The following is a 27,793-nucleotide window of genomic DNA, read 5'->3' on the forward strand; positions in this document are numbered from 1 at the left end:
CAAGGAAAAATATAATTAAGTTAACTATACCAATGGAAAAGGGAAATTGTCAGCTGTTCGTTATAAAAGACAAATAAGAACCGATCCCAATTTTATATATTTTGAGAATTTATTGTAATTTAAATAAAAATTTTAATGTATGCTTGAGTGACGATATTTAAATTTGTGAAACATTTTGAAAATTAAAGGCGAGCGTCCAGCTATAGTCCAACATATTGGGAGCCCATCTATCCCGTTTTTTTTAAAAAATAACTGGGGTCAAAATATTTAATATCTTCACACGATTTTCTCAAGTGATGCGGAAATTATCTATAGCGAAATCACCGCTGATTTATCACAAGCTATGATATTTTTTGAAACCTATATTTCACGATTTCATTATTTTCCTCAGTATTTGCTTTTAAAAATTACGCAGCGATTAATTTCGCATCGCTTGAGTAAATCGCACTTAATATAAATGAAGCGTAACTCCCTTTTAGAGTAATAAAGATTTTAAAATGCAACCTTTCATGGCATTTCAAGTAATTGAAATTATCTCTTTTTTGTCAATGAATATATTTTTGAAAACTTATTTTTTGCTATTAGGGAGGGGTGTCAAATAAGAATAGGTTTTAATAATATTGAACCTAGTGTTGTTAAACGGCTCGTTTTGAGCCGATTTTTAAAAAGGGCTAACTCAATATTTTATCCAGAAAAATATTACGCAAGCCTGAAGATTTTGCTCATCGAAGGAGCAAAGGTTTAGACATATATTATCAAAATCTCGAGGCTTAAGCAATATTTTTCTGGCTAAAATATTGAGTTAGCCGTTTTGAAAAATCGAAACGAGCCGTTTAACAACACTAATTGAACCCCAAAATTTATCCTTTTTTGGCTTAATAATTGGTAGCAAAAATAATCATTTAAACAACTTTTAAAAGTCGATTTTAATAAAAAAACATATGGTAAAGCACTCCAACAATCAAGCAAGCTCGTTTTAAAGGTAGAAAGAAAGAATTATAAAATTTATATTTCTTTCTTTCTTTAAACTTTATTATATTTTAGTTTGAACCTTTTATCAGCGAGACCCAATGTTTCCATGAAAAGTCACACCTCTTCTATTAACGACAAGTATAATAATTACGAGAAAATGATAAATAACAATGCGCTAGTAACATTAAGAAATGAAAACAGGTCGAATAATTGCGTTACCAACGAATATAAAAGTAATTTTTATAAAAAAATCAATTTTTTTTTCTTTTCAAAATAAATTCGATTTAATCCTATTTTATAATTTCATCACTTAAAAAACATTGGCCACTATTTCGAATTTTAGCCAATCAGGAAAACCTTATGGAAATAAGAAGTAACCAAAAAAATCATCCAAATTATATGAGCTCACGCATAGAATATATTTTTTACCCTCTTAGGCCATTTCCAAAAAAAACGTTTAAGCGGGTTTTGAGGTATTTCAGTAAAAAATATTTAAAAAAATAATTCTAATCCCCATTTAATCACAAATATAAAGCAAACTGATTGATTTTTTACTAACAATTAAATGCCGCCTTAATGGGTATCCATATACTATATAAAAAAATTAATTCGACAACTCGGGAGCAGAAAACCAGCGCAACCAGAGTTAGTCGAAAGTATAGAGAACAAGCTTAAATGAGCCAACAAAGCAGCCGCCGACTGGGGAGAGTTCCTAGAGCTGATAAAAATATTGTCATTTTTTTTACTAGTTTTTATTTATCGATTTTACTCTGTGTTGCTGTAAAAGAATCTCTAATTTTTTATACCTTTATAGGAACTAAAAAAAATTGCTGATAACATTATCTAAAACCATTTTGGAAAAACGTACTGTCTAGAAATAGCCTTAGTGTCTTCCGCTAATCAAGAGTGTCAACTTTGAACTCACCTAAATTCTTAATACATTTAAAAAATATGTATTTATTTAAAAGGGAACATCAATGATCCGATAAGAAATAAAATCAGCTCAAGTTTCGTAATCAAAGTTTAAAAAATAATAATATTTGATATGTTAAATATTATATGTGGCAATGGCAAGTTATAATTTACATGAATTGTTTACCATATTAATATATATTCCAAATCGAGTTTTCTAGAGAAGATTTCTTAAACATTTATATTTAGAGATTTAAAAAAAATATAATGAACCCTCAATCATAGCGATTTAGAACTAAATCCCAAAAATTTTGACCTAATCTAGGGTCTTTGTTATATATTTGAATTAGACCAGTAAGCCGAATAAACTTACAACGTTTTACAATGAGATTGGGAGGTGTGGATCCCAAAAATATTTCCATGATTTGGGTCAAAATTTTGGATCTTTTCTCATTTAAATTGCAAAAAATATGTTCAATTAAGATTAATTTAAATTTTTTTTTTATATTGTATTGTCTCAAATATAAAAAATTGTATTAAGTTTAGATTTTATTAACCATTAAATTCTAAAGTGGGATCTGACGGCAGAATTTTCTTGAAAACTTCTCCATTTAGAAAAATACTTAATAAGCTACTAACAATATTTAGAAATTAAAACTAATGTTATTTTATAATATAACCCAAGTCATTAAAAATTAGAGGTTACGTTAACGCAGATTTTTTTTTAAAATTGCTAAAAATATATTTTTTTTATTATAATTTTTTAGATGCCTCAGATCATAAATTTCCCTACCTACAAAAAATAGTCGACATCTGAAATAGAAAACACTTGTAGTTTTAATAGCTATATTTTATAATCACAATGTTTTGTTTTTAATAAATCACAAAACTATGAATATCTCTATAAAATATATATTATTCATTTAAAAAATATTTATTGACATTTAAAAAAAAATAATTAGTTTTAGCGAATTCAAACCCACCGAAAAAAATGAATAATAATATTGAGATTAATAAATTAGATTTGATTAGTTTTCATGTTAACATTTTATAGTTATATATTTTTTTGCCGCGTTTTCATGACTATAATATAAAAATAATAATTTTAGTGAAATAAATATAAAAAATTTTCTAAATGAATGATTTTAAAGATTAAAGTTAGCGAAATTTTAAAGTATTAAAGAAAAATCTTGAAACAGCAATCAAGAGGGAATGATCAATTTAACTAACGGACATAAACTTTATGAGAGTTTAGATTCAAATTCAAATATAAAAAAAAACTTTAAAATATAAATACGCAGGTATAATCTAAAAATAAATATATAAACCATTTGTATTCATTTGAGACCGAGTTATATTTAAAAAATCGTTTTAAAACGGCTAAGAAAAGACAATTTTTTTTAACATTCGCTATAAAAGAAAGTCAATCAATAAAAAAAACATTAATGAAAAAAGGGGATAATTTAAAATTCCCTGATAATCACGCGTTCATGATCTTTTTCTTCTCTTTCTGCGATCCACTCTTATTGACAGTCATAGCCTTGGACGATATAACTTTATTAGCATTTTCGGCACTCAGAGAAGGATTGGACGATATATTGATATCAATCGGTTGACTATTGCTGCCGATGTGACAATGAAAAGAAACGGGTAAAATGTATTGGATGTAAGGTATTTCGATGTCCACCCCGGAAGAATCGTTGCAACATAGTTCGAATATGAGGGCCTTCACCCAGGGGTCTATCTTTTTTTTGCTTATTTTCCGGACAAGTTCTGTCATTCTAATAAGTAAAAATATAGTTAAAAAAATATGAGATCAGAGAAAACAAATATTCTAAGATTATGATATAAACTAATTAGAATTCCCCATCAATTTGTAAAGTCGCATCATATGGATATTATTAGTTTAAAGATTTACAAAAGCTCACATCTAGGAAATAATATTAAAAAAACAGATTTGAATAACTTCGCAAATACTTGCAACAATCAACATAAAATCTATTTTTCATAATAAAGTCTATAACATTACTAATGCTTTAAAAATATACTCAAATCCATAAATTCTATGATATATAAAATTTTGGTCATTTTGAAATTTATATGGGAATAATCGCCCTGTCAAACTACTCGCAGGTAGGTGGTGATATTATACTTAAATTAATTAAATGCAACTAAATCAAATGTCTAAAAAATTGATTATTTAGATATTTTGTATATTAAAATAGATCTAGTACTATAAGAAGCAGTTAAAAGATTGTGGATCAATTTAATTCATAGTGAAAAAATTAATATACATACCTTATGGAATATTAAACAAATATTTCGATAATTTAATAATTATAAAATGGATTGGTGCATTAAAACGAGTGGTAAATGAAGGAAAATTATTTATTTTATATTGGTCGAAAAGTTAAAACTAGTTTAACCTCATTTATAAAGGTTATTTTTACTCCTTTTAAAAATTATTATATCGGTTCACTCCAGGTCCCTTATATTATGTAAGTAAAAATTATATTTATAATAAATAACAAGTCAATATTTGTAATGTTCTTTATAAATAAAATATAATTTCGAATCCCTCAACAAATACTAAGTTAGAAACCCTGAAATTCCTGTTTCTCAACTTCATAGGATTTTCCATAATTTTTTCAAATATAAAAATTGAAATATCAACAAATATTTAGTATGATTTGGAATTTGAATAAATTTGGCTCAAACTATTTCTAAGTTTAAATAAAGCATTAATGAAGAAAATACTCTTTCCCCAGAAATTGACAAGTAATGAAATCTAAACCTGAATAATTGTTTTATATTTGTCCTGCATGCGAAATCCTGACACTTAAATGACCAAAATCTTGATTTAATTGCTTTTCTAAAATAGGCTAAATCTAGGTTTTTTAACAATACTAGTCCTGAGTTAAATTCTCCTGTGACAATCACTATTCAGGTCGACTCATTTATTTATAAATGCCATCTAAAATTTTATGAGTCAAATCTTGTTTGTAACTTTATTAAAATTGATAAGATGGTTACGATATAATAATTTTTTCATATTTCATTAAGCTGTCGGTTTCATTAATTGTTAAGTTAAGATAGATATTCAAATTTTAAACTATAAAATTGTTTAAAATAAATTATGGCCCTAATATTGTATAATTACATAATTATAGTATCTTCTAGAAATAAAATAAAATGATAATTTTTTAATCCAAGATCCGTGAAAAGAATGATAAACATAGGATGGAAAATCCTATGAGGTTGGGAAATAGGGTTTCAGAATTTCTATCTGCAATATTTGTCGAGGGATGTGCGATCCGTTTTTGTAATTGTTGGTTAAAAAAAAGTTTCAGCATAAAAAGTTATAAAGATTAAGATTATCATAAAATATGAGTCAAAAAAGATAAATTAACAATTTTAGTTTTGCAAAAAAAAGTGTTAAAAGTTACTTCATGGTTAGCCGCTCCTTCTTTTTCTCGGGTGAAGTGAAAAAGGAATAAAGCATAGACACACCGTGAGATAGCATCGTAATTTCTAATTTGTAATTTACCTGTAAACAAAAAATATGCATATTTTATAACAACACATAACAATCAAGATAAATAAATGAGACACACATTTAATTTTTTTTTTTAAATCAGCAGCACAAAAATGAGATTTATTATGCCTTTATATCCAATATATTTGCTTTTTGGATATTATTTCTAATAAATATTAAGAATTGAATTCGCTATTTGTTTTGAATAGTCCGTTATTCACATTCGGCTAACACATTATGAATATGAAGAATACATTATTTAGTGACAGAAACATTTAATCGATGACTATGAAATATTCGTTTGAAAGAATTGGATAAATCTAAATCTTCCTTTTTTAAATTTAGATGCGTAAAAATGTAAGGCTATTATTTTTTGAAAAAAAATAAATAATTTACCAAGAAATATTTCAAAAAATTTTCGAGTGTTATGTCCCCTTGAACTTCAATTCTGTCCCATAGCGTAAATTCTGTATCGTAATACTAAAAAAAATGAAATGATCAAATAAATCTCATATAATATTTAACTTTCATTTTTGGTGGAGCTAAAGGTTCCGAAAATTCCATATAAGGTAAGGCCAGGTTAAAAAATCCGTTTTTATAATCCTCTAGTTTCGTTTTCCCTTGAACTATCTGTTAAAATTGATTAGGTAAATAATTAATTTCCTTTGATCATTCCATTCATAGTTGAGTGTTAAAATAAATTTAATTTTTGAATAATATAAAATTTACAAAATTATCAAAATTCCTGGACAAATAAATATTTTTTTTTAAGAGTTTAAAAATTACTTTGTATAATTCAAGGCATACTAAACCAGCTACAACTGCGGTGGATGTGGCGATGGCCGGAATTATTTTACCAGCTATAAGTTTGCTCTGATTTATGAATAATTATTATAAATAAATTGCTATTTATATACAGAGTAATTTGTTGTGAAAGTATTAAAATTCCTTAAACTTCAATATCTAAAGTACATTTTAATAAGGCATATCAACTGATAGAAAATATAAATAAGATAAATTAAAAGTAATTGATAAACATGCAAGATTTAAACTAAATCTGAAAGTTAAACCTTTAATCTATTAGCGGGGGCAATACCGTAATTAGCGGCCCTTAGATTGGAAGCGGCGACTATGAAATCCATATGATGGTTAGAGTCGTTGTCTTTTTCAAAATCTATAGGATGCTGGGTTAACCCGAGGGAGCTCAATATTTGGGGAGTAGGAAGACTGTTTTTTAGTGCTTCTAGGGCTTTTGAAAATAAATCATGTTTAAAAATACAGATGTAAAAAAAATATTTCGAGGTGATGACCCTAACCCATGAGTTTCTAAACATTTTAAATAAATATTCTCTAATAATCTGAGAACATAATCCAAAAATTTTCATTAGTCAATTCGCTCTAATAACAAGGTAATAATTCTAAAATAGTAACAAAAAAATTACTATGATCCAAATCTTATTGTTTATATAATTTAGTTATACTAGCGGTGGTCGCGTCCATTGTGTTATATCCTTGATTACCTGCGGCCGCGTCGGCGTCGTTAGTGGAAATTTTTACGCCCGATTTAGGTGAAAATTCGGGGAGAGAAACTTGATCGGCTAAGGTGGCTATGTTGGAAGCGTGTGGCTTGAATGGTACGCCGTAGTTAAAGCAGCGTAAGGCGGTGGCCGCCTTGACGAATTCTAAATGAGTGGGCTGAATTATGATAGGGGAAGGGAAGAAAATAAAAAAAAATTTATGCATTTATGATGGCTTATTTGGAAATTATAAAGAAGGTAATATAATCATTAGATTGTATTAATAGCTGAAATATTCAAGAAATAATTACTTATGAGGGCACCGATATTGTTAATATCAAGTGGTATCTATCTAAACGTTTGCTTCATCGAAACTACTACCAAGTCAAATTAAGTTTACTTTTTTCCCAGATTGCTATTTAATTATTCTTATAAATTCTTAAACTTTTTCATATAATCAGATAATGGGTGCATTCCATTTACAATCTACCAAAAAAAATTATTTTCGGAAAATTTAGATTTTTAATAAATTTAGTAAACAAACTAGGGGTTCTTGTAACGTATATTTGGGCAAAATTTCAGCCTCCCGGCTGTTATACTTTAGAATTACAAGGAAGAAAATGGAATATTGGGGGGGGGGGAGGGGGAGGAATGATTAATGGTGTAGGGTGCAAAGTTGGAAAGGAAATTTGGATCGGAAAAATGCAAACCAATTCTCATAAAAATAATAAGATTTTTATGCGAGCCTTGAAACAAAATATACTCTTTTTTTACAAGGGAAATTTATTTTAAAAGCTAATATATTTTGTGAGTCCCATATTCAAATTTAAACATTCAAAGCACTTAATGACAACCTTCACAAGGTAAAAATAAGTATTATAAGATATAAATATCCCATTCACTCCTGGCATATAAACTATGATATTAAATAATTATATAATCATAAAAAATATATAATATATGAATTTTTTTATATATAAGAATTTTATAAAAATTTATTATAACAATATTTAGCTAAATCATATGGCGAATCAAATTTTTTTACCCAAATTAAAAAAATTAAGCTATGATTGGTTAATCGACTTTATTTACATTTTTATTAAAGTATCCAATATGATATTTCAGATCTTTTAATGTTGCGTTAATGTGTTACTTTCAACTTTAAATCACATTTTGAGCGCGTTTTTTTATAAATTTAAAAATCTGATTTTACCGAAAATGTATTCCATCATGTTTGAAATACTTACACTATAAATTTCAGACAATTTGCCACATTAACTTTTGAATTTTATAAAATTTATATTAGATTTTCCATAAATTTTTTATAAAATTTATATTAGATTTTCCATAAATTTTAAATACAAATTATAAATGACTTCAAAGGTTAACAATAAAATTGTCAATTCATGAGATAGGTATTCCAAACATGATGAAATGTATTTCCGGTAAAATCAGATCTTTAAATTTAAAAAAACGCGCTCAAAAAAAATGATTTAAAGTTGAAAAAATAACATATTTGAAGCTAACATATACATTTTATGCTATAGATTTTAATATTCAGCAAGAGATTCGAAAGATGATGAAGTTAATCTTCCTTTGCCATTTCTTCGACGAAAGGTATATACTACAGAGTTAATTTATGTGTATATAAGATTGATCTATTATATTTTATTTCTCGATTCGCGGATATGTCAAAGCGCGAGGATGTTAAGCATATTCCAAACACTTGTCATTAGAATATTTTGACAAAATATTTTAGGGAACTAATTTATCAAACTATAAAGGCATATAACTAATATTCGAATAAATACGACAAGAGGCATTTTTTTAGATTTTATGATAAAGGAAGGAAAGTTCTACTGAATATATTCTACACCCAACTCTTGATAAAATCGAGTAGAATAGTTTGTATGTGATACTCCACTTAATACTTCCATATATTTCGAGAGATATTTCAATAGTTAACAATGAATGCCTTAAGAAACGTCAGGACCTGGCCTGTTAAAGGTAAATCGACTTTTTACGGAAGTAGTATTCTCAAATGACCTATCTCTGAGTAAGGAGGGACGCGGTTCAATCGATGTAATGTCAGACAGTGACATCTGCATCACCAAATGGTTCGATAATAGACCAGTATACATGACCTCTAATATTTATCAATCAGAACCAATTGATTTTGTCGGGGATGGTCAAAAAAAGTTATATTATGGTACGTTCATATTGTATCTTGAAATAAGATAAAAATATGGTTGGAGTTGATAATTTAAATAGAGTAATTTCAAATTATTAAAAAAAATGGACCAGTTTTTAGGCACGCGTTCCGAAACTCAAATTTATTGGCTAAAACAGGAAAGCAAAAAAAGTCTTTGCTTCGGATCCTCAAAAAATATTTCATTTTGACAAAAAATTCTAAAAAAGATCTTGAAGGGATCGAAGTTCGAAACCCAGACCCGAATTGTCATTTAAATTTATATTAATCTTTCTGTACGCTTAAAATAAACATTAAACGCCAGATAAAAAAGTTTTATAGGTAACGTCTAAAGTGGTAAAGGAGTCGCTGATAATGAGTTTATATTCTAGTAGGATGTTATGAGAATCAATACATTAAAAAAATATATGAAATAATGGCCTTACATTTGTGGAATCGAATTTGATAAATCTAGGGCATCGTTTGGGCCCAGACCAAAATGGCGCACCTGAACTAGTGATCTAGAGTTTAAAATATTAAAAATTTATATGATGGGTAAACTTTATTGATCTCAAATATTTAGATAAACTAAAAAAAACAGTACAAAAAAAGGAGCGCTGACATTTTAAGATCCCAAGATTTTATTTATCGAGATTTAAAAAAAACTTCGTAAAAAAAATTAATGTGTCTTTCTTTTTAAACAGTTCAAATTAAAAAATTAAGACCTATTTTTAAAAATATAATTTCGGATGGGGCATAGGACATATGACAAAAAATTATTAGGTTGTTGTTGTTGTATCTGTCGATTTGTAATTTGACATTTATGGACGTTATTAAATAAATTATTTTCTAAAAGAAAAAGATGAACTATTAATTTTCTTTCTTTGATTTTTAAAACAGTTATATTGTCCGGAAAAAAAACTTCTTTCCTTTTCAGGTCTAACCTTTAAAAAAATATAGATCCGACGCAGGGTTATAGTAAACAATGGTGCAGGTCGAATTAGAAGAATCATTTTTTTATTAATAAGAGGTCTCTAAGGAAAAGCGAAATTCAGCCAATGAAAACAGGGGAACTATCCAAGAAATTACTATAACGTAAATATGATTACTTGATCGGGTGGGAAATTAAATAGAAGTTGTTGTATATTGTTATTAAATAACTCATCGAATCTTTTACGAGCCCATAAAACGGCATCTTGTACCGAGGTACATTTTTCGTCCATCAAACCATATTTAATGGTCAGTAATGTTTCCATCTATATATTAGATAAAAAAAATAATATAATTTATACATAATTATGGATGTAATTTGTTATGATTAAAAAAAATTTGAAGGTTTAAATATGATCTTAATGGATTTTAATCGCGAAATTTACGTTTTGGTTGAGATTAGTCCCTTGTCCTCCGCCACTATTTAAAATTCCCGTCAGGTTACTCTGATTATTTGGATTGTTTTGGTTATTGCTATTGCCCACTGGATTTACGAGTGAATTATTGGCTATGTATTGCTGAACCGTGGCCGGTCCTTGTTTGAAATAACCTTAATAAATTAAAATAAGCCTTAATTTAAAAAAAAAACCCATTTTTTACATACTCAAATACCGACTTAAAAGGACTTTTTTTTAAAAAAAAAATTAAATTTTAACCTTCGAATAAATCTCTAGCCCATTGCAAACAGTGTTCAATTTGGTTGGGAAAATTTTTGAGGGTGCATATTGGTATTGACTTTTCTGGCGGGTCGTGATTTCTTTCTTTCTTTCTTTCTTTCTTAAGAGAAGAGAAGAGAAGAGAAGAGAAAAAGAAAGAAAGAAAGAAAGAAAGAAAGAAAGAAAGAAAGAAAGAAAGAAAGAAAGAAAGAAAGAAAGAAAGAAAGAAAGAAAGAAAGAAAGAAAGAAAGAAAGAAAGAAAGAAAGAAAGAAAGAAAGAAAGAAAGAAAGAAAGAAAGAAAGAAAGAAAGAAAGAAAGAAAGAAAGAAAGAAAGAAAGAAAGAAAGAAAGAAAGAAAGAAAGAAAGAAAGAAAGAAAGAAAGAAAGAAAGAAAGAAAGAAAGAAAGAAAGAAAGAAAGAAAGAAAGTTTTTTACATACTCAAATACCGACTTAAAAGGACTTTTTTTTAAAAAAAAAATTAAATTTTAACCTTCGAATAAATCTCTAGCCCATTGCAAACAGTGTTCAATTTGGTTGGGAAAATTTTTGAGGGTGCATATTGGTATTGACTTTTCTGGCGGGTCGTGAGAGGAAGAATAACTTTCGGTTAAGTCAGGAAGAATTACCTTTTTATTTTCGTACGGGATTATTATTCATGAAAAGGAAGAATAAGGATTAAAAGAATACAAAAACTTCATATCAGTAGGTATTATACAATCTTAACAGCTGATCGAGAGAATACATTTTTTTGGGCATACAAAATAATGTGTAAAAATTATATTATGAGCTAATTAAAAAAAATACTAGCTTGATTACTAGGAGATAGCAAATGTTAAAACTTAATTTTTCATGCGATTTTCTCCATATCAAATGCCCAATTCGATTTTCTCATAGCGCTAATCCCCCCTCCCCACCCTTCCCAATGAACTTGAAAGATAAAATTATTGATAATAATTAATAATGTGCTAGAAAATAAAACTTGAGTATTTCCTTTTGTGCCTAATGTACCAGACTCCAAAAGTGGTTTTCTGTAGTATACGCATCTTCTATCCATGTAAATCCCTTCGTTGTTGAATATTATTTTATTTTAAAAAAAAATTAAATGTTATATGTATTTCAACCTTCGAAAGTATGAGTGAGGCTATTCCAGACTTTTAATAAAATACGTTTCCTACTTAAAATCCAACAGATATTTTGATCTAGATCTTTAGAAACAGTTTACGCATTTTAGGCAAAGTATAATCTGTGCAAGATCATTTTGAATTTATCCCGATAGTTTATGAGTTATAATGTCTAGAAATATAAAAAACCCAAAACAAAACGACGAAAAAAAAGCAAAACAATTTTTAAACAATTTTAAAAATTAAAAAAATAAGGATTTAAAAAAATGAATCATTTTTAAAATGATTGTAAAGGGTAAAATAGTTGCTATATTTTCTATAAGAATCTTCAGTTGAAAGGTTGCTCTTGCTCAGTTTGGGCACAATGTTAAACACTCAGAAAATGCAAAGGCTTAATGATAAAATATTTTTAAAAAAATTAATAAAATAAAACTAACAGTTAAATATTTATATATAAAAATAAATGAATCTATTCTTTGATTCCATACTTTATGTTATGTTCTTCATAAATAATTTCTTTTAAAAATATGTTATTTTATACACTTAACTAATCTAATTTAATAGGTAATAATCATTTTATAAAAAGTAAATTTATTGTATTTAAGATACTATTACATAGCAAAAGATACAAGTTTTTTAAAATCTTGAATCTTTTAGAATATTTTTAATAATATTCTTTTTTTACAAAGTTTCTTGCCCAACTGTGATAAAATCTTCTTTTGGAATCAAATCACAATGAAAAATATTAAAGTAGAAATTGTCAAACAATCTCCTAAAAAAGTGTTGTTAAATCGGGTTGGCAAAAATCATGATTTAAAAATTCAAATTATCTTGCAAGTAAAGACTTTAAAAAGTCAGGAAATGTTGAAAAATTAAATAATGATATGTTGTAATTCGATATTTTTTTCAAATAAAAATGCCAAATGAAATTTAATTTTCTTCAAATTAAAATTAGCTATTGTTATTTCTCGACCGATTAAGAATTAGCCCAATTTAAAATTCTTATGGTTGAAAGAATTTGTAGAAGTTTATCAACACCATACATGCTGATAAATCATCATTTTCTAAACGATGCAATCAAGCTTTAACTCTTGCACACTTCTGATCCTACCTTTTAAACCTGAAAGATCGTTCAAATTTAACAACCAATGAATGGAAACTACAATGGAATACTGGGGGGGGGGGTATCCAAATACTGACGTTTTGTCTAATCTTGGTAAAGTTTCAAACAAGATCTATAAATTGAAATATGGGAGTGTAGCAAAATGCAAAATTTTCACTTTTATTGGTATTAGCATAATGATAGAGGGTTAAAGGGTGGACTTTAAGAATAATAATACCATCTATTAATTATTTTAAAGTCCCTAAATTGTGTTTAAGCAATTTTATAAGACCATTTTTTATTAAAAAAAACCCATAATCTAGTTAATACTATATAATCATGTGCATTTTTTTAAAATATTTTTCCCTATTTGTACAGGGAATGGCGTTATAATAATTTTCTGGGTAAGTTTCTTATCGACAGGATCAACAGAAAATTAGATCCAAAAACAAATAAAATGTTTAAAATAATCAACAACCAAAAAAAAATAGTACTAACTCGCATCCACGTTATCCAAAGCGTTCACTACGATGGTGAGCGATTTGAAAAAATCGTCATCGTAAACTTTTTCCGTCTCCGGCCCGACCCTGTTTTCGTGAGGTTTCAGGTTGAAATTGGAATTCATTAATTTGGCGGCGGCACAAGCCACCTCACTTTTCAAGCGCTAGAAAACATGGTATATATATGAATAAATTATAAAAAATTCCACTTTTTATTACCCCGCTCCCCCCATCGCAATTATCTAAAACTTATTACAACTAGTTTTAATAACAAGGATAGGGCAGTAACAAGGTTTGTAGCTTTGCATTCAACGTAAACGATAAAAACTTATACATTTTTACAGCTTATTTATGTCAAGCAATAGCCACAAGTTAGTACAAACAATTTGGACTGAAATTTCTCAATTTCAGGCATCATAATTTACAAGGCTATTTTATTTGAGGTCTAAAATATACAGTTTTTTTAAAACTAAAATGCTTACCCGCTTATGTTTTTCACCAGCCTTCATATTTATAAACATCGTCGATGAAAATTTTTTTTGATTTGCATCTTTATTTATTCAATTTTTAAACCGATAAAATAAAGAATATCGTGATAAAGGAATAAATCTTATAAATATAAGTTTGCTTAATTAGCCCTAAAAATATTAAAATTAACTTCCTCTCTCGCTCCCCGCTTAAAATATTATAAAAAAATTTAACCATCCCATTACCTAGCATTACCACTAATTCTTACATGGCCAAAGATGGGTTAGTTATCTACCCATTAAAAAAATGTAACTTATAGCTAAAAATTTGCTATTTTTCTACCCAAAAATTAAGGTGATATGGTATAATGCACTTACATTGACATCCCAAGGCCGAAATAGAAACTGCCGATTTAAGTTTGATTTTTCTATTATGTCCATGTCCGTTATCACGAGGCCTCCTTTGGCTGTCAGAGGATTGGGATTGATTTTATCGGGACAGGCCAAACCTATCATCGCGAACAATTTCAGCAGTTCGCAGCCTATGGCGCCAGCTCCGACCTTTGATAACGATTAAATTAAAAAAAAATCCTATTAATTTATATAAGTTGAAAATGCTAATTTAAATTTAACAAATATGGTAGCACTTGTCGTTAAAATGTCAGTAAAAGTTTGAAATAAAATTCTGTAAAGTATAATTTATTTTTTTTAAAAAATTTTGTCACCAAAAAGCATTTTTGAGCAGCTAGTTTATCTTGAAATTCTTTACCAAATATAATCATCTGGCTATGGTATCGAGCGTAATTTCCCTAATTATATATTATTTTTCACAATTAAAAATAATTAAATAATAATATAATCAGCTGGCTAATTAAGATGGGATCCATTCTGACTATTTAACAATCTGAAAATCTGCATTGGAGATAGTTTAGAAACCAAATTGAATTCCCAACCAATTTTGACGGATAAAAACTAAATTCCAATGCGGTTTCTAAGCTCGATCTGGGATCTAAATACAGTCGACAAACTTCCTTTTTTTTTAATTTTCGGATCGTGGAGTGGTTCTGTCTTGATCAACCCTAACTAATGCAGCCTACCAAGGACTATTAAGTCTCGGCTTGGTCTCAATTCGTTGCTGAAGTAAAATTATAAACAGCTCAATTTGAGTTGATTTTTAAAAACGGCTAACTCAATATTTTACAGAGAAAAATATTATTCAAGCCTGAAGATTTTTCTCATAGATGGCACAAAGGTCTAGATATCTATTAGCAAAATCTTGAGCCTTTAAGCAATATTTTTGTGGCTAAAATATGAGTTAGACGTTTTTAAAAATCGGCTCAAATAGAGCCTAGCAGGCCCACAACAAATACAATTAATATTTTTCTTATATATCCGGCAAAGATGTACCAATTTTATAATATCGGAACTACCTAAAGATTTATATTTAAAAATGCTTGGCCAATGTGATTCATGGTATTAAAAAAAATTGGGTAAGATAATATCGGTAATCGATTGATATCAACTTTATATTGACGGTATAGAATAAGATCAGCCAGCCTCGTAAAATCTGTATAAGTTTTTAAAAAAATCTGTACTAATACATTTAAAATATTTAGTAAACATTTTTTTTACATAATACATCCTTTGCCACACAATAGGCTAGACATAGAGAGTCGATTAATATATAGAGCCTTTTGATAAGAATTCTTAATATGATTTCAAGTTAACTTAAAGAGGTTAGCGATAAGATGGTTTTTGTTTTTTCATTTTAAGTATATTGCAGTTAAATTGTGTTAAACCTTATTCTGGTAATAAATAAAACTTGATAAATGTAATTCAAAGGTTAAACGATAATTATTCAATAATAAAATTTTTAATGGCATTCATTTAAATTAGTAATTCACAAAATCGAAGGGGGGGGGGGGGAATAAAATGAAGATTTAATAGAATTGAACGAATTCGCCGTTTACTTTAGTGACATATAAAATTAAAATCACCTGATCATTGAGCATATTGGAAGGCATGGTATCCATTTCAGCGTTTAAACATTCGAAGGCGTCGAAATAAAACCACTGGAAAATGGGATTGAATTTTCCGCTACACGCCTAGTTATTATATTTAAGTGTAGTTAATACATAAGGGTTTAAAGAAATCTTAAAAACTAAATCATTTATCACGTGTTTTATTTTTATTTTGAAAGACGTGATTTTGTCAAAAATCGTATCCCAACCCATCCTGAAAAATATAACAAGACATTTTGCCATGAACTTTTGAACCGGAAATAAACAAAAATTTATGGCGAAATTACTTGAAATTCACAAGGTCAATAAATCTGCATTAAGCGCTTTAACATTAACACCCGCCAGCTATTATTTAAAAAAATTTAACCCGCTCGCCCGCCTAACACGGAGAAATTATTAAAAACGCGTGCCATATGTTATTTTAATTTGCTATAAAAAACTTGGGAATTATTGTAACAACGCAAATAACATTTACCTTCATGACTTCTTGGGCCGTTATCCCGCCTATCACACTATTGATAGGGCACAACTGGCCTCTCGCCGTATCACAGAATAACTTCAAAACTTTGGTCTCATTTTCGTCAAGTTTGGCATTTTTTTGATCATCTTTGGGTGTTTTTATAACCTTAGCCATGTCCAGGAATAAGTTGTTCTCTTCCTATTACAAACGAGTTAAGTTAAATATATAAATATAATTGTCATTAACCGACCAAATAGGCTTAATTGACCGAATGTATATCTGACGGGTCAAATATTCGATTTTGCCGATTTTTTAAAAAACAGCTCTACTCAAAAAATGCCTAATTTGGTTATGAGAACTAAATTGCGAAATTTAGAGAATGGCTAAAATCCTGAGATTTTCGACTGCGATTTTGATAGAATAAGATAACATTATTCAATAGTTGTACTATGTGTGCCTGGTCTTAGTGAATGTGCCCTAATATATCTGATCACTAATCCTTAAAAAAAAGCAAATAACAAAAAAAAATACACTAATATTTCAAGTAAATATGACGAAGAATTGTCAATAACAGCCATTTACTCAAATTAAGGAACCGCATTTTTAAAAAAAATAAGGACATCTGACCTTTCGATTAGTATCAATTCATAATAAACTCTGGCCAATCTAAAATCGGAAAGAAAACAAACTAGTAAAAAAATATGTTAAGCAAAAAAGCTGGTGCCAATAAAAATCTTAAGAAGAAATGTTTGCAAGGGTTGGTTGCCTTCACAAGAAATTCACTTCATATCAGTGAAAATCCTTATACTAATAAAGAGTTAAAAGAATACATCCCATTAGAGAGCTCTCTTAGATAAAGTTGTTGAATATATTTTCGATTGTGGGAATGATCTATAAACTAAACATTAAATCATCGGCATTAAACTGGTGGAAGGGAATTTTCGCAAGTGATATATGATGGAGTAACACTTGAATAATAACTCAGTTGAATTCGGGGAAAAAATTTTTGTTAACAAACCATTTTCTAGAATAAATCCCTCAAAAATATCAGTTTAAATTATATAAATTCATTTTAATAAAATATTTTAATATACTATTATAATATAAAATAAATTATTAACTATCTGGTAGAACTAACATTCTAATAAAACTAAAAATGGGCCCAAAGGAAACAATGTGGTATTGGATTCAATTTCAATGTCTGACACCAAATCTAAGAAAAGAAACGGGGACATATTAACTGATGATTGAGTGTAAGATGTACGACATGTCCAACTTGGCATTATTTTAGCAGAATCAATCCGCTCAAAATTGAGCATCAGTTTCGATATTAAAACTATACAAACAATCCTCAACTAGCGGAGTTAAGGATTTTTTTATCATGTTATAATAAATATATTAGAAATCAGAAGATTCTCTAATATATAAAGAAATAGGACCCGTAAAATAGCCCATGGAAAATATGTAAATAAATAAATGTCAAAAACGAATTAAAAATTGATTCCTCGTTTTTATATATATTTATATATGTGAAATATAAAAGTAACGAACGGTGGTAGAAGGGTATCGTTGGTATTTATCGTAGAACAGGGCGAGGGTCTTGAAGGCAATGTGTAAAATGGCGGGTCTGTCAAGTTTGGCCGAGTCTGAAGAAACGAAATCGGGCTTGATAAAGGCTTGGGTGTAGGGAAGCTTTCCAAAATTAATGGTATCACATTATAATATAGATTGGAAATAGAGAATATATGAGATACTTAATATAAAACACAACATATCGTGGGTTGGTCCAATGGGTGCACGCTTTTAAAAGAAATGAGAAGATTGGCTACATTTATGAACAAAATGGTGGAAAAATATTTGCAGAACAAAATGACTTATTCTTTTTTTTGTACCTAATTTATATTAATTTTACATATACTATTTTGTTGATTTAAGGCAAAGCTAAAATATAGTTAATTAAAATTTAACCAAGTGCTTTATTAAAACCCTATTTAAGGTTATCTATCTGCAAAATTTTTAATATGTAAAAATGACACTTTAAACCAATAATTACATCGAATAATAAAGGTCAAATAACATATTGTAGATAATATTAGTAAATTTATCCATTATTAGATAATAGAAAACAAATCTAAAATGATTTTAAATAAAAATTAAAATGCTTATATTCCTTTATATTTTTTTGATTGGTTGTGACAAGAGAGAGTAGTTGCCTGATTAAGACAAAAAAATCAGGGTATGAATTTTTTAGTTTATGCCTTTACGACTAATTGTGTACTAGCTAGATTTTTATATTAAAAAAAAACAAATAAGATATAGCACTCATCTGAACCCACGATATATTTAAAACTTTTGTAAAGTAAAGCTGCATGATCCATTTGCAGTCAGCGACCTTGTTAGAAGTGATGGCCCAATATTACTAACAGATCTAAAGTCGTCTAATATCGATGTATATGAATAGATTTAAATCAAAAATATTTTTTTTAAAACAAAACTTACAAAATGCAATATTTTAGGGATCTTGACTTGAGAGGCAATACCGCCACCCGAATAATCGGCAAATTTCGACGTATCTCCGATGCTAAATGTGTAAGGTCCTATTTTTTTTTAAAAAAATTTATAAGATTCTTTAGGTAATAATACCGAATGACGTTATAATAATTATCTAGATACTGCTAATTCATTCATTTAAAATGTGTTTCAATAAGAGATCTGCAAAAGTAGGCTAGGCCCAAACGGGCTTCAGGCCTTATATTTTTAAAAAAATTTGGGCCAAGATTTAGATTTATCTATTTTATATCGAATTTTTTATGTAAAATAAAAATAAGTGATTTTATTTATAGAAAGTAGACGCCATATAACATATGGCTTTTATTTTGAGTAATTATAAAAATTAATTTCTATATTTAAAATAAAATCGGGCCGGGCCGGGTTTGAAAAATTAGGCCCGATGCAGATGATCAATTTTTGGGTACCATTTTATTCAAATAATATGGGGGGTGGGGGGGGGGGGGGAACCTAAATTTTTCCAAATGCATTTTAATAAATAAATCGTCCATCTCGGTATGTATCATGTCATTGGTACTAATAGAGGAAGGGTCAAAAGCACTCTCTTGCGAGTATAAATTTTTTTTTCATAGAAATATTTTATTTCTAACATCTATAAATTACGTAAAAAAAACTATACATTCATTTGTAAGACATCAAAAAAAATTTTTTTATATTTCGAGCATAAAATAATATAATATTTTAGCGCTTATATGTCCCATCACCAATTTAATGAACGACATTAAGGAGCTCAAAGGATCAAGTTAATATGGAGAGGATGTCATTTTGATAGGGAAAAATAAAATAAATTGGTGCAAAAATAGTTAATGTTTGTATTCATTATTAAATTAATATCATATATAAATAAATATATAATGGCAAAACTTTTATTATGAACATATTTTTTTTTATAGAAATTCTCATTAATTAAATTTTATAACAAAATTTAGCATTTTAAAAACATTTTAACCATCCAGACCGAAAAGGCCAAATTAGATTTTAAACGTATTTCACATAAGATGGCAATGCATAATAAAAATCATTTTTTCCCCCTAATTATCAAAGTTATATATATCAAATTTAATATTCAAAATTGAATTAGTTTTTAATTAAAAATCAGAAAAAGGTAAAATTGACATTCTTGCAACTTTACCACGATGGTAATATAAAAGATACTGAGTTTCGAAAATATTTCTTTTAGTAAACATTACAAAAAATGTGGGCATAAATTAATATTTTTTCCCAATATCCAACCAAACCCAACTAGTTATAATCTGCTAATAATGTTCTTATTTATAACATTTTAACGCTTTTTTTTTATAAAGTAGTTTTAATTTATGGTCATTTTGAAAAAGGTTTATAATCATATTATACAACGTGTAGCATTAACCTGAAATATATCATTTTAAACCTAGCAAAATATAAAAGGATATAAAAAAAATATAGCATCCATTTTTTTAAAAAAACTAGGCAAAAGCATGTTAATTAGGGTTAGCATTCTAACAGGATATTCAGCAAACTGTTGATATATGGTCACAGGTGGAGCCCAACTCCAAAACAGCTTGGCCAAGTTTTGGGGTCGTTAAAGGAAAGTAACAATTAAACCTTGAGGCCTAAGTATATTCGTTTTTCACTCACGCCACCCCAAGGCGGACCAAAATGATTTTGCAACGCTGCCACTAATAAATAATAATATTATACCCAAAACTTTGATAGGTCTCGGAGGACAACCGTTTAACTCGACCATCCCTCGCACTTCCGAGAAGGTGATGTGGTCGTTATCTTCGAACCCATGCCTATTCTCGTCTAGACAGGTTACGACACCAGATTCTTCCTATTATTTTTTGAAAGGGAATTATAAGCATATGGTATGGATATTATAAAATTTAAAAATGGCGTTGCTAAGGGCTTGGGGGGACATTTTTGATGCCTAAATATTCTTATTATCTGAGCAAAAATAACAGATAATTTAATTTTTTAAGATTCCAAATTATAAAAGCTACTAGCTTAGCGAAGCTAATTATCAATAATCAAATCCCACTTATTAGGAATGGATAAGAGTTTCTTCATTTTCATTCACCATTTTTGTTTGGTAAAGGTCCAAAACGGATATTTAAGTAAGAGTGGAGAATAAATGTGATTGATTAGTATTTTACATTTACGCCTCATTTAAAGGAAACGCGTTTTGTTCGAGTGGTGCGGTATTTTAACGAGCTGCGTTATTACAAAATCAAGTAAATAAATAAGTTTAATTTATAAATATGGAGCAAATAGATGAAAATGCTACAATAAAATTTTAAAAACATATGTTGGGACGTATATTTCAAAAATTATTGCTGTGATGGATCATTTGTGACGGGTTATATACCGCACCGCACGCAACATAAATGACGCATTAATTTTTTAAAAAGGAGCTCAGTATAGACGAAAGCGGTTGACCTCTAAATAGCATATATTGAGTATGTTTTAAAACGTTTTCAAAATAACTTATTCAAAAAATGGCCACCATATCTGAAGCGAGGAAAAATTAAAATTCAAAAGTAATATAGAGGCTTAAATTTTGATATTGAACTTAATGATCATAATATAATTTATAAAGATGCATTAATTAAATATAGTTATAGTTTTCACTAAGAAGTTTTGAATACTGACTTTGACTAAGAAGTTTTGTATACTGGTTTAAATTTTAGAAATTTTCTTAGAGGCTTAAATTTTGATATTGAACTTAATGATCATAATATAATTTATAAAGATGCATTAAATAAATATAGTTAGAGTTTTCACTAAGAAGTTTTGGATTGAGGTCTAAATCGCATTAATCAAAATAGCCAGAACATACTCATTTTATGTTACCACTAGTAAAATTTAAAAAATATAAATAACATAAATATATATTTAGAAAGATTAATAAATAAAATATATTTAATATATATTAAATAATTATATTAAAATATTAAATATATATTTTAATATTATATATATTTATATGCATTTATTAGATATATAATAAATAAATATACCATATATAATTTACCTATACATATATGATGTTAGTAGAATTTAGGTGTATATTATTTATTTTACATTACACCTATATACAGTGTTGTGTAGAATTGAAAATATAATTATTTAACTTGAAAATGGTTATATATTCTTAAAATTTTAGTGCATACAAATCAAAAAATATGATCAATTAATTTATCATATAATATGTCCAATGTTTGTTTTATTTAGTTAATATGTAAAAATAATTATTATCTAATTCATATTAAAAGTTGTGGGCTTAATAGATCCTTGCTTTGATACAATCAGTATTTATGGGGTGAAGCGTATTAGCTATTTACCTGTATATAAATTATAGGTTTATAAGGAGAACTTCCTTTGGGTAGCTATGAAAAAATATTTAGGGTAGAGGGTATTGTGTTTTTTATCAGTGACGAATCCATTTCCTACAAAATCTTAATATGATTTTTATATTTAAAAAAAAACTAATATGATTTAGTTAAAAAAATATATAATTTTTATAAATTTTTACTACATTAAAAAATTTACTATTACTTTCCCAATACAAATATTAAAGGATCTTATTTTGATAGGATTATTATATTTCATTTAGTTAATTTACGATTTGTTCCCAATTATTTAGTTAGAAGATATAATTATATTTAATTTTTATAATTATTTAGTTAAAATATCTATCTATTTAATCTATTAGACCTTAATTCTCATAATGTAATGTAATCCATTTAGAATTTTCTTACAATGTGAAATATTTTAATCCGCCTTCATTTACTATAGCCCTATTCAAATTAACTTCAACTCTAGATATATATCAAAGCAATATATGAAATTGTATTTTTAAATAATATAATAAAATAAATTTAACTCACTCATCATTACTTGTTTATTTAGAGTATATGGTTTTCTTTACATTAGTCTTTCAAGTACATTCTCAGCAATTATTCGTCAAATGTTCGTATATAAGTCTTAGTGCGAATTTGTAAGTTTTTCAATCCAACGAAGCACGTTCTATGAATTCCCAAAATAGATCTATGTCCGATAATGATCGATTTATTCTACCAAACCAACTATTTTTGTAGGATAGGAAAGGTTTGAGAGATGACTCATCCAAAGGGGTAATAAACAGGGCTTGATATACTAGGTTGTTTGGGGCTTGTCTGAGAATGTGTCCTAATATTTCGATTTTTCTATATTCACATAGTCTATATATAGGGAGGATGTCACATCTGGACCAAAGATTATCATTCGAAGTATTATAAGGATAGAAAGTTTTGGTTATATATCTAAGACATTTGTTAACAAAAGTTTGCATCTTTTTACTTTCTTGTTTAGTATCTTTCCAGGTTTCTATACCATAGATTAAAGAGGGGAATATTAGATTTTTAAATAATCGAATCTTTAAAGGAATTGATATTTGATTCGAACTCCATATTTTCATAAAAGATCTATATTTCAGTCTGCCTTTATTTAATTTAGCTATTAGGTCTAGTTTAATATTTCCTTTTCTATCCAGTATCACTCCTAGATATTTTAATTTTTATACTACATACCCTACTATTTACGCCTGAAATATAGCCCGATAAATTCTTTTTGACCAATATACAAACTCCACATAAGTTTTTTTTCTGTTTCGCCCGAGTTAAAGAGGAGGTAGTCTTTGCAATTTAGTTTACAAGTATCTAGTATACAAGCTATATCAACCGCTAGGGTGTCTAAAATTATTCTTAGTTGAGCAAACTTATTATTATTCAAGGATCTAGCATTTAACGATATTACTCTTAGAGAACCAAAAAAATTGTTCATTTATAAAATGTTAGTAAATTTATTTAATAATTAAAAAATTAGAAAACAATTTTTAGTAGCTAGTTTAAAACAACTTTATATAAAAGAATAAATTATTTGATGATTCATAAAACAAGATTTAGACAATATAATTTTATTAGTGTATATAAAAAATAATCAACATTTATAAATTTATTAGAGATAAAAAAAATCAATATTTTATAAATGTATTATTGTAAGAAAAAACGATAATATAATTTAAATATTGAAATATTATTAGTTTTAATATTTAAAATTTACTAAAAATGATATTTTATCTAAAAATTGAGAAATATCATTTGTTCTTTCATAAATTGTTGTTAAATTTGCAATTTTTTGATCAATTTGTTCGTATTTTCTATTTTTTCGTTGAACGGTGGATCCATTGTTTATTTGTATAATTTTTAAGTCATTATAATGTTGATGATTAATTAAAATTTTTATAAGAATATAAATATTAGGATGAGCATGCACAGTCTTTCTCTTTAAGGCATGATGGAATCCTTCTTTTGGCACTGATTCCATGTTGCGTATGGCCACAAGTTCGGACATGATCTACATGGATGGAACTTTCCATGTAGCTCCTACGTTATTTTATCAATTATATACCTTACATGTTATGTACGAAGAGGTTATGATACCCTTCGTTTATGCACTACCAGATAAAACTAGGGACACATATGTCCGTCTTTTTCAAATTATTAATAATTTTTGTTCAGAACGCCAAATATCTTTAAATCCTAGATTTGGCCAAACAGACTTTGAGGCCGCTGCTATATCAGCTCTCAAGTTTGTATTTCCCAGCATGATTGTAAAAGGTTAAATTTATGATTTTATTCTAATATAATTTTGTTTAGGTTGCTTTTCCCATTATTCACAAGCCTTATGGCGTAGATGTCAATCTCTTGGGTTGGTGAGCATGTACCTGAACCACTCCAATGTTCACAAAGTTGTGAGACGGATGACAACTTTGCCCTTTTGTAAGGAGGAAGATCTTTCTCGAGTAAGGCAAGATTGTTATATCATGGCGTCTGAAATTCCCATGCTCCTGGATTTTATGGATTATATGGATACGACATGGTTAAGCCATAATGCTATATTTCCCCATGGCATATGGACAAGGTATATAAAACATAATTAATAAATTCAAAATTTTTTCTAATCTTTTTTTAGATATGAAGTTGATGGCCCCCGTACCAATAACCATTTGGAAGGATTCCATCATGCCTTAAAGAGAAAGACTGTGCATGCTCATCCTAATATTTATATTCTTATAAAAATTTTAATTAATCATCAACATTATAATGACTTAAAAATTATACAAATAAACAATGGATCCACCGTTCAACAAAAAAATAGAAAATACGAACAAATTGATCAAAAAATTGCAAATTTAACAACAATTTATGAAAGAACAAATGATATTTCTCAATTTTTAGATAAAATATCATTTTTGGTAAATTTTAAATATTAAAACTAATAATATTTCAATATTTAAATTATATTATCGTTTTTTCTTACAATAATACATTTATAAAATATTGATTTTTTTTATCTCTAATAAATTTATAAATGTTGATTATTTTTTATATACACTAATAAAATTATATTGTCTAAATCTTATTTTATGAATCATCAAATAATTTACTCTTTTATATAAAGTTGTTTTAAACTAGCTACTAAAAATTGTTTTCTAATTTTTTAATTATTAAATAAATTTACTAACATTTTATAAATGAACAATTTTTTTTGGTTCTCTAAGAGTAATATCGTTAAATGCTAGATCCTTGAATAATAATAAGTTTGCTCAACTAAGAATAATTTTAGACATCCTAGCGGTTGATATAGCTTGTATACTAGATACTTGTAAACTAAATTGCAAAGACTACCTCCTCTTTAACTCGGGCGAAACAGAAAAAAAACTGGTGTGGAGTTTGTATATTGGTCAAAAAGAATTTATCGGGCTATATTTCAGGCGTAAATAGTAGGGTATGTAGTATAAAAATTAAAATATCTAGGAGTGATACTGGATAGAAAAGGAAATATTAAACTAGACCTAATAGCTAAATTAAATAAAGGCAGACTGAAATATAGATCTTTTATGAAAATATGGAGTTCGAATCAAATATCAATTCCTTTAAAGATTCGATTATTTAAAAATCTAATATTCCCCTCTTTAATCTATGGTATAGAAACCTGGAAAGATACTAAACAAGAAAGTAAAAAGATGCAAACTTTTGTTAACAAATGTCTTAGATATATAACCAAAACTTTCTATCCTTATAATACTTCGAATGATAATCTTTGGTCCAGATGTGACATCCTCCCTATATATAGACTATGTGAATATAGAAAAATCGAAATATTAGGACACATTCTCAGACAAGCCCCAAACAACCTAGTATATCAAGCCCTGTTTATTACCCCTTTGGATGAGTCATTTCTCAAACCTTTCCTATCCTACAAAAATAGTTGGTTTGGTAGAATAAATCGATCATTATCGGACATAGATCTATCTTGGGAATTCATAGAACGTGCTTCGTTGGATTGAAAAACTTACAAATTCGCACTAAGACTTATATACGAACATTTGACGAATAATTGCTGAGAATGTACTTGAAAGACTAATGTAAAGAAAACCATATACTCTAAATAAACAAGTAATGATGAGTGAGTTAAATTTATTTTATTATATTATTTAAAAATACAATTTCATATATTGCTTTGATATATATCTAGAGTTGAAGTTAATTTGAATAGGGCTATAGTAAATGAAGGCGGATTAAAATATTTCACATTGTAAGAAAATTCTAAATGGATTACATTACATTATGAGAATTAAGGCCTAATAGATTAAATAGATAGATATTTTAACTAAATAATTATAAAAATTAAATATAATTATATCTTCTAACTAAATAATTGGGAACAAATCGTAAATTAACTAAATGAAATATAATAATCCTATCAAAATAAGATCCTTTAATATTTGTATTGGGAAAGTAGTAGTAAATTTTTTAATGTAGTAAAAATTTATAAAAATTATATATTTTTTTAACTAAATCATATTAGTTTTTTTTTAAATATAAAAATCATATTAAGATTTTGTAGGAAATGGATTCGTCACTGATAAAAAACACAATACCCTCTACCCTAAATATTTTTTCATAGCTACCCAAAGGAAGTTCTCCTTATAAACCTATAATTTATATACAGGTAAATAGCTAATACGCTTCACCCCATAAATACTGATTGTATCAAAGCAAGGATATATTAAACCCACAACTTTTAATATGAATTAGATAATAATTATTTTTACATATTAACTAAATAAAACAAACATTGGACATATTATATGATAAATTAATTGATCATATTCTTTGATTTGTATGCACTAAAATTTTAAGAATATATAACCATTTTCAAGTTAAATAATTATATTTTCAATTCTACACAACACTGTATATAGGTGTAATGTAAAATAAATAATATACACCTAAATTCTACTAACATCATATATAACACTGTATATAGGTGTAATGTAAAATAAATAATATACACCTAAACTCTACTAACATCATATATGTATATGTAGGTAAATTATATATGGTATATTTATTTATTATATATCTAATAAATACATATATAATATTAAAATATATATTTAATATTTTAATATAATTATTTAATATATATTAAATATATTTTATTTATTAATCTTTCTAAATATATATTTATGTTATTTATATTTTTTAAATTTTACTAGTGGTAACATAAAATGAGTATGTTCTGACTATTTTAATTAATGCGATTTAGACCTCAATCCGACGAAAGATGGCACTGCTGTTTAAAATACAGCTATATATTAGGAAGTGAATTTCTAGATTAAATCAAATTTTTTTAAATTTAAAAATATAAATAAACACGAAAACTATAAAAAAACAAAAATACTTTTTACATGA

The 27,793-nt window shown here is 27.3% G+C and overlaps 1 protein-coding gene across 1 annotated transcript in view; it reads right to left on the minus strand.

The window, feature by feature from the left end:
* Positions 1–2,895: 2,895 nt before the first annotated feature.
* LOC135924003 (ubiquitin-like modifier-activating enzyme 1) overlaps positions 2,896–27,793 on the minus strand; it is a 31,923-nt gene continuing 7,025 nt past the window's right edge. The window contains exons 7-27 of the mRNA XM_065459046.1: positions 20,691–20,823; positions 18,942–19,039; positions 17,994–18,134; positions 16,458–16,640; positions 15,959–16,066; positions 14,687–14,770; positions 14,340–14,522; positions 13,493–13,658; positions 11,751–11,833; positions 11,260–11,397; positions 10,771–10,978; positions 10,501–10,664; positions 10,234–10,380; positions 9,571–9,645; positions 6,901–7,114; positions 6,490–6,668; positions 6,206–6,292; positions 5,945–6,049; positions 5,816–5,899; positions 5,331–5,431; positions 2,896–3,665 (exon numbers count right to left, since the gene is read on the minus strand). Coding sequence (XP_065315118.1) covers positions 3,365–3,665; positions 5,331–5,431; positions 5,816–5,899; positions 5,945–6,049; positions 6,206–6,292; positions 6,490–6,668; positions 6,901–7,114; positions 9,571–9,645; positions 10,234–10,380; positions 10,501–10,664; positions 10,771–10,978; positions 11,260–11,397; positions 11,751–11,833; positions 13,493–13,658; positions 14,340–14,522; positions 14,687–14,770; positions 15,959–16,066; positions 16,458–16,640; positions 17,994–18,134; positions 18,942–19,039; positions 20,691–20,823 — 2,982 coding nt within the window. The 3' untranslated portion in view covers positions 2,896–3,364. The remainder of the gene's footprint in view (positions 3,666–5,330; positions 5,432–5,815; positions 5,900–5,944; positions 6,050–6,205; positions 6,293–6,489; positions 6,669–6,900; positions 7,115–9,570; positions 9,646–10,233; positions 10,381–10,500; positions 10,665–10,770; positions 10,979–11,259; positions 11,398–11,750; positions 11,834–13,492; positions 13,659–14,339; positions 14,523–14,686; positions 14,771–15,958; positions 16,067–16,457; positions 16,641–17,993; positions 18,135–18,941; positions 19,040–20,690; positions 20,824–27,793) is intronic.

The sequence above is a fragment of the Gordionus sp. m RMFG-2023 genome, chromosome 2 (genome assembly GCF_954871325.1).
Source record: "Gordionus sp. m RMFG-2023 chromosome 2, tfGorSpeb1-WG-v2, whole genome shotgun sequence".
Classification (NCBI taxonomy): domain Eukaryota; kingdom Metazoa; phylum Nematomorpha; class Gordioida; order Chordodea; family Parachordodidae; genus Gordionus; species Gordionus sp. m RMFG-2023.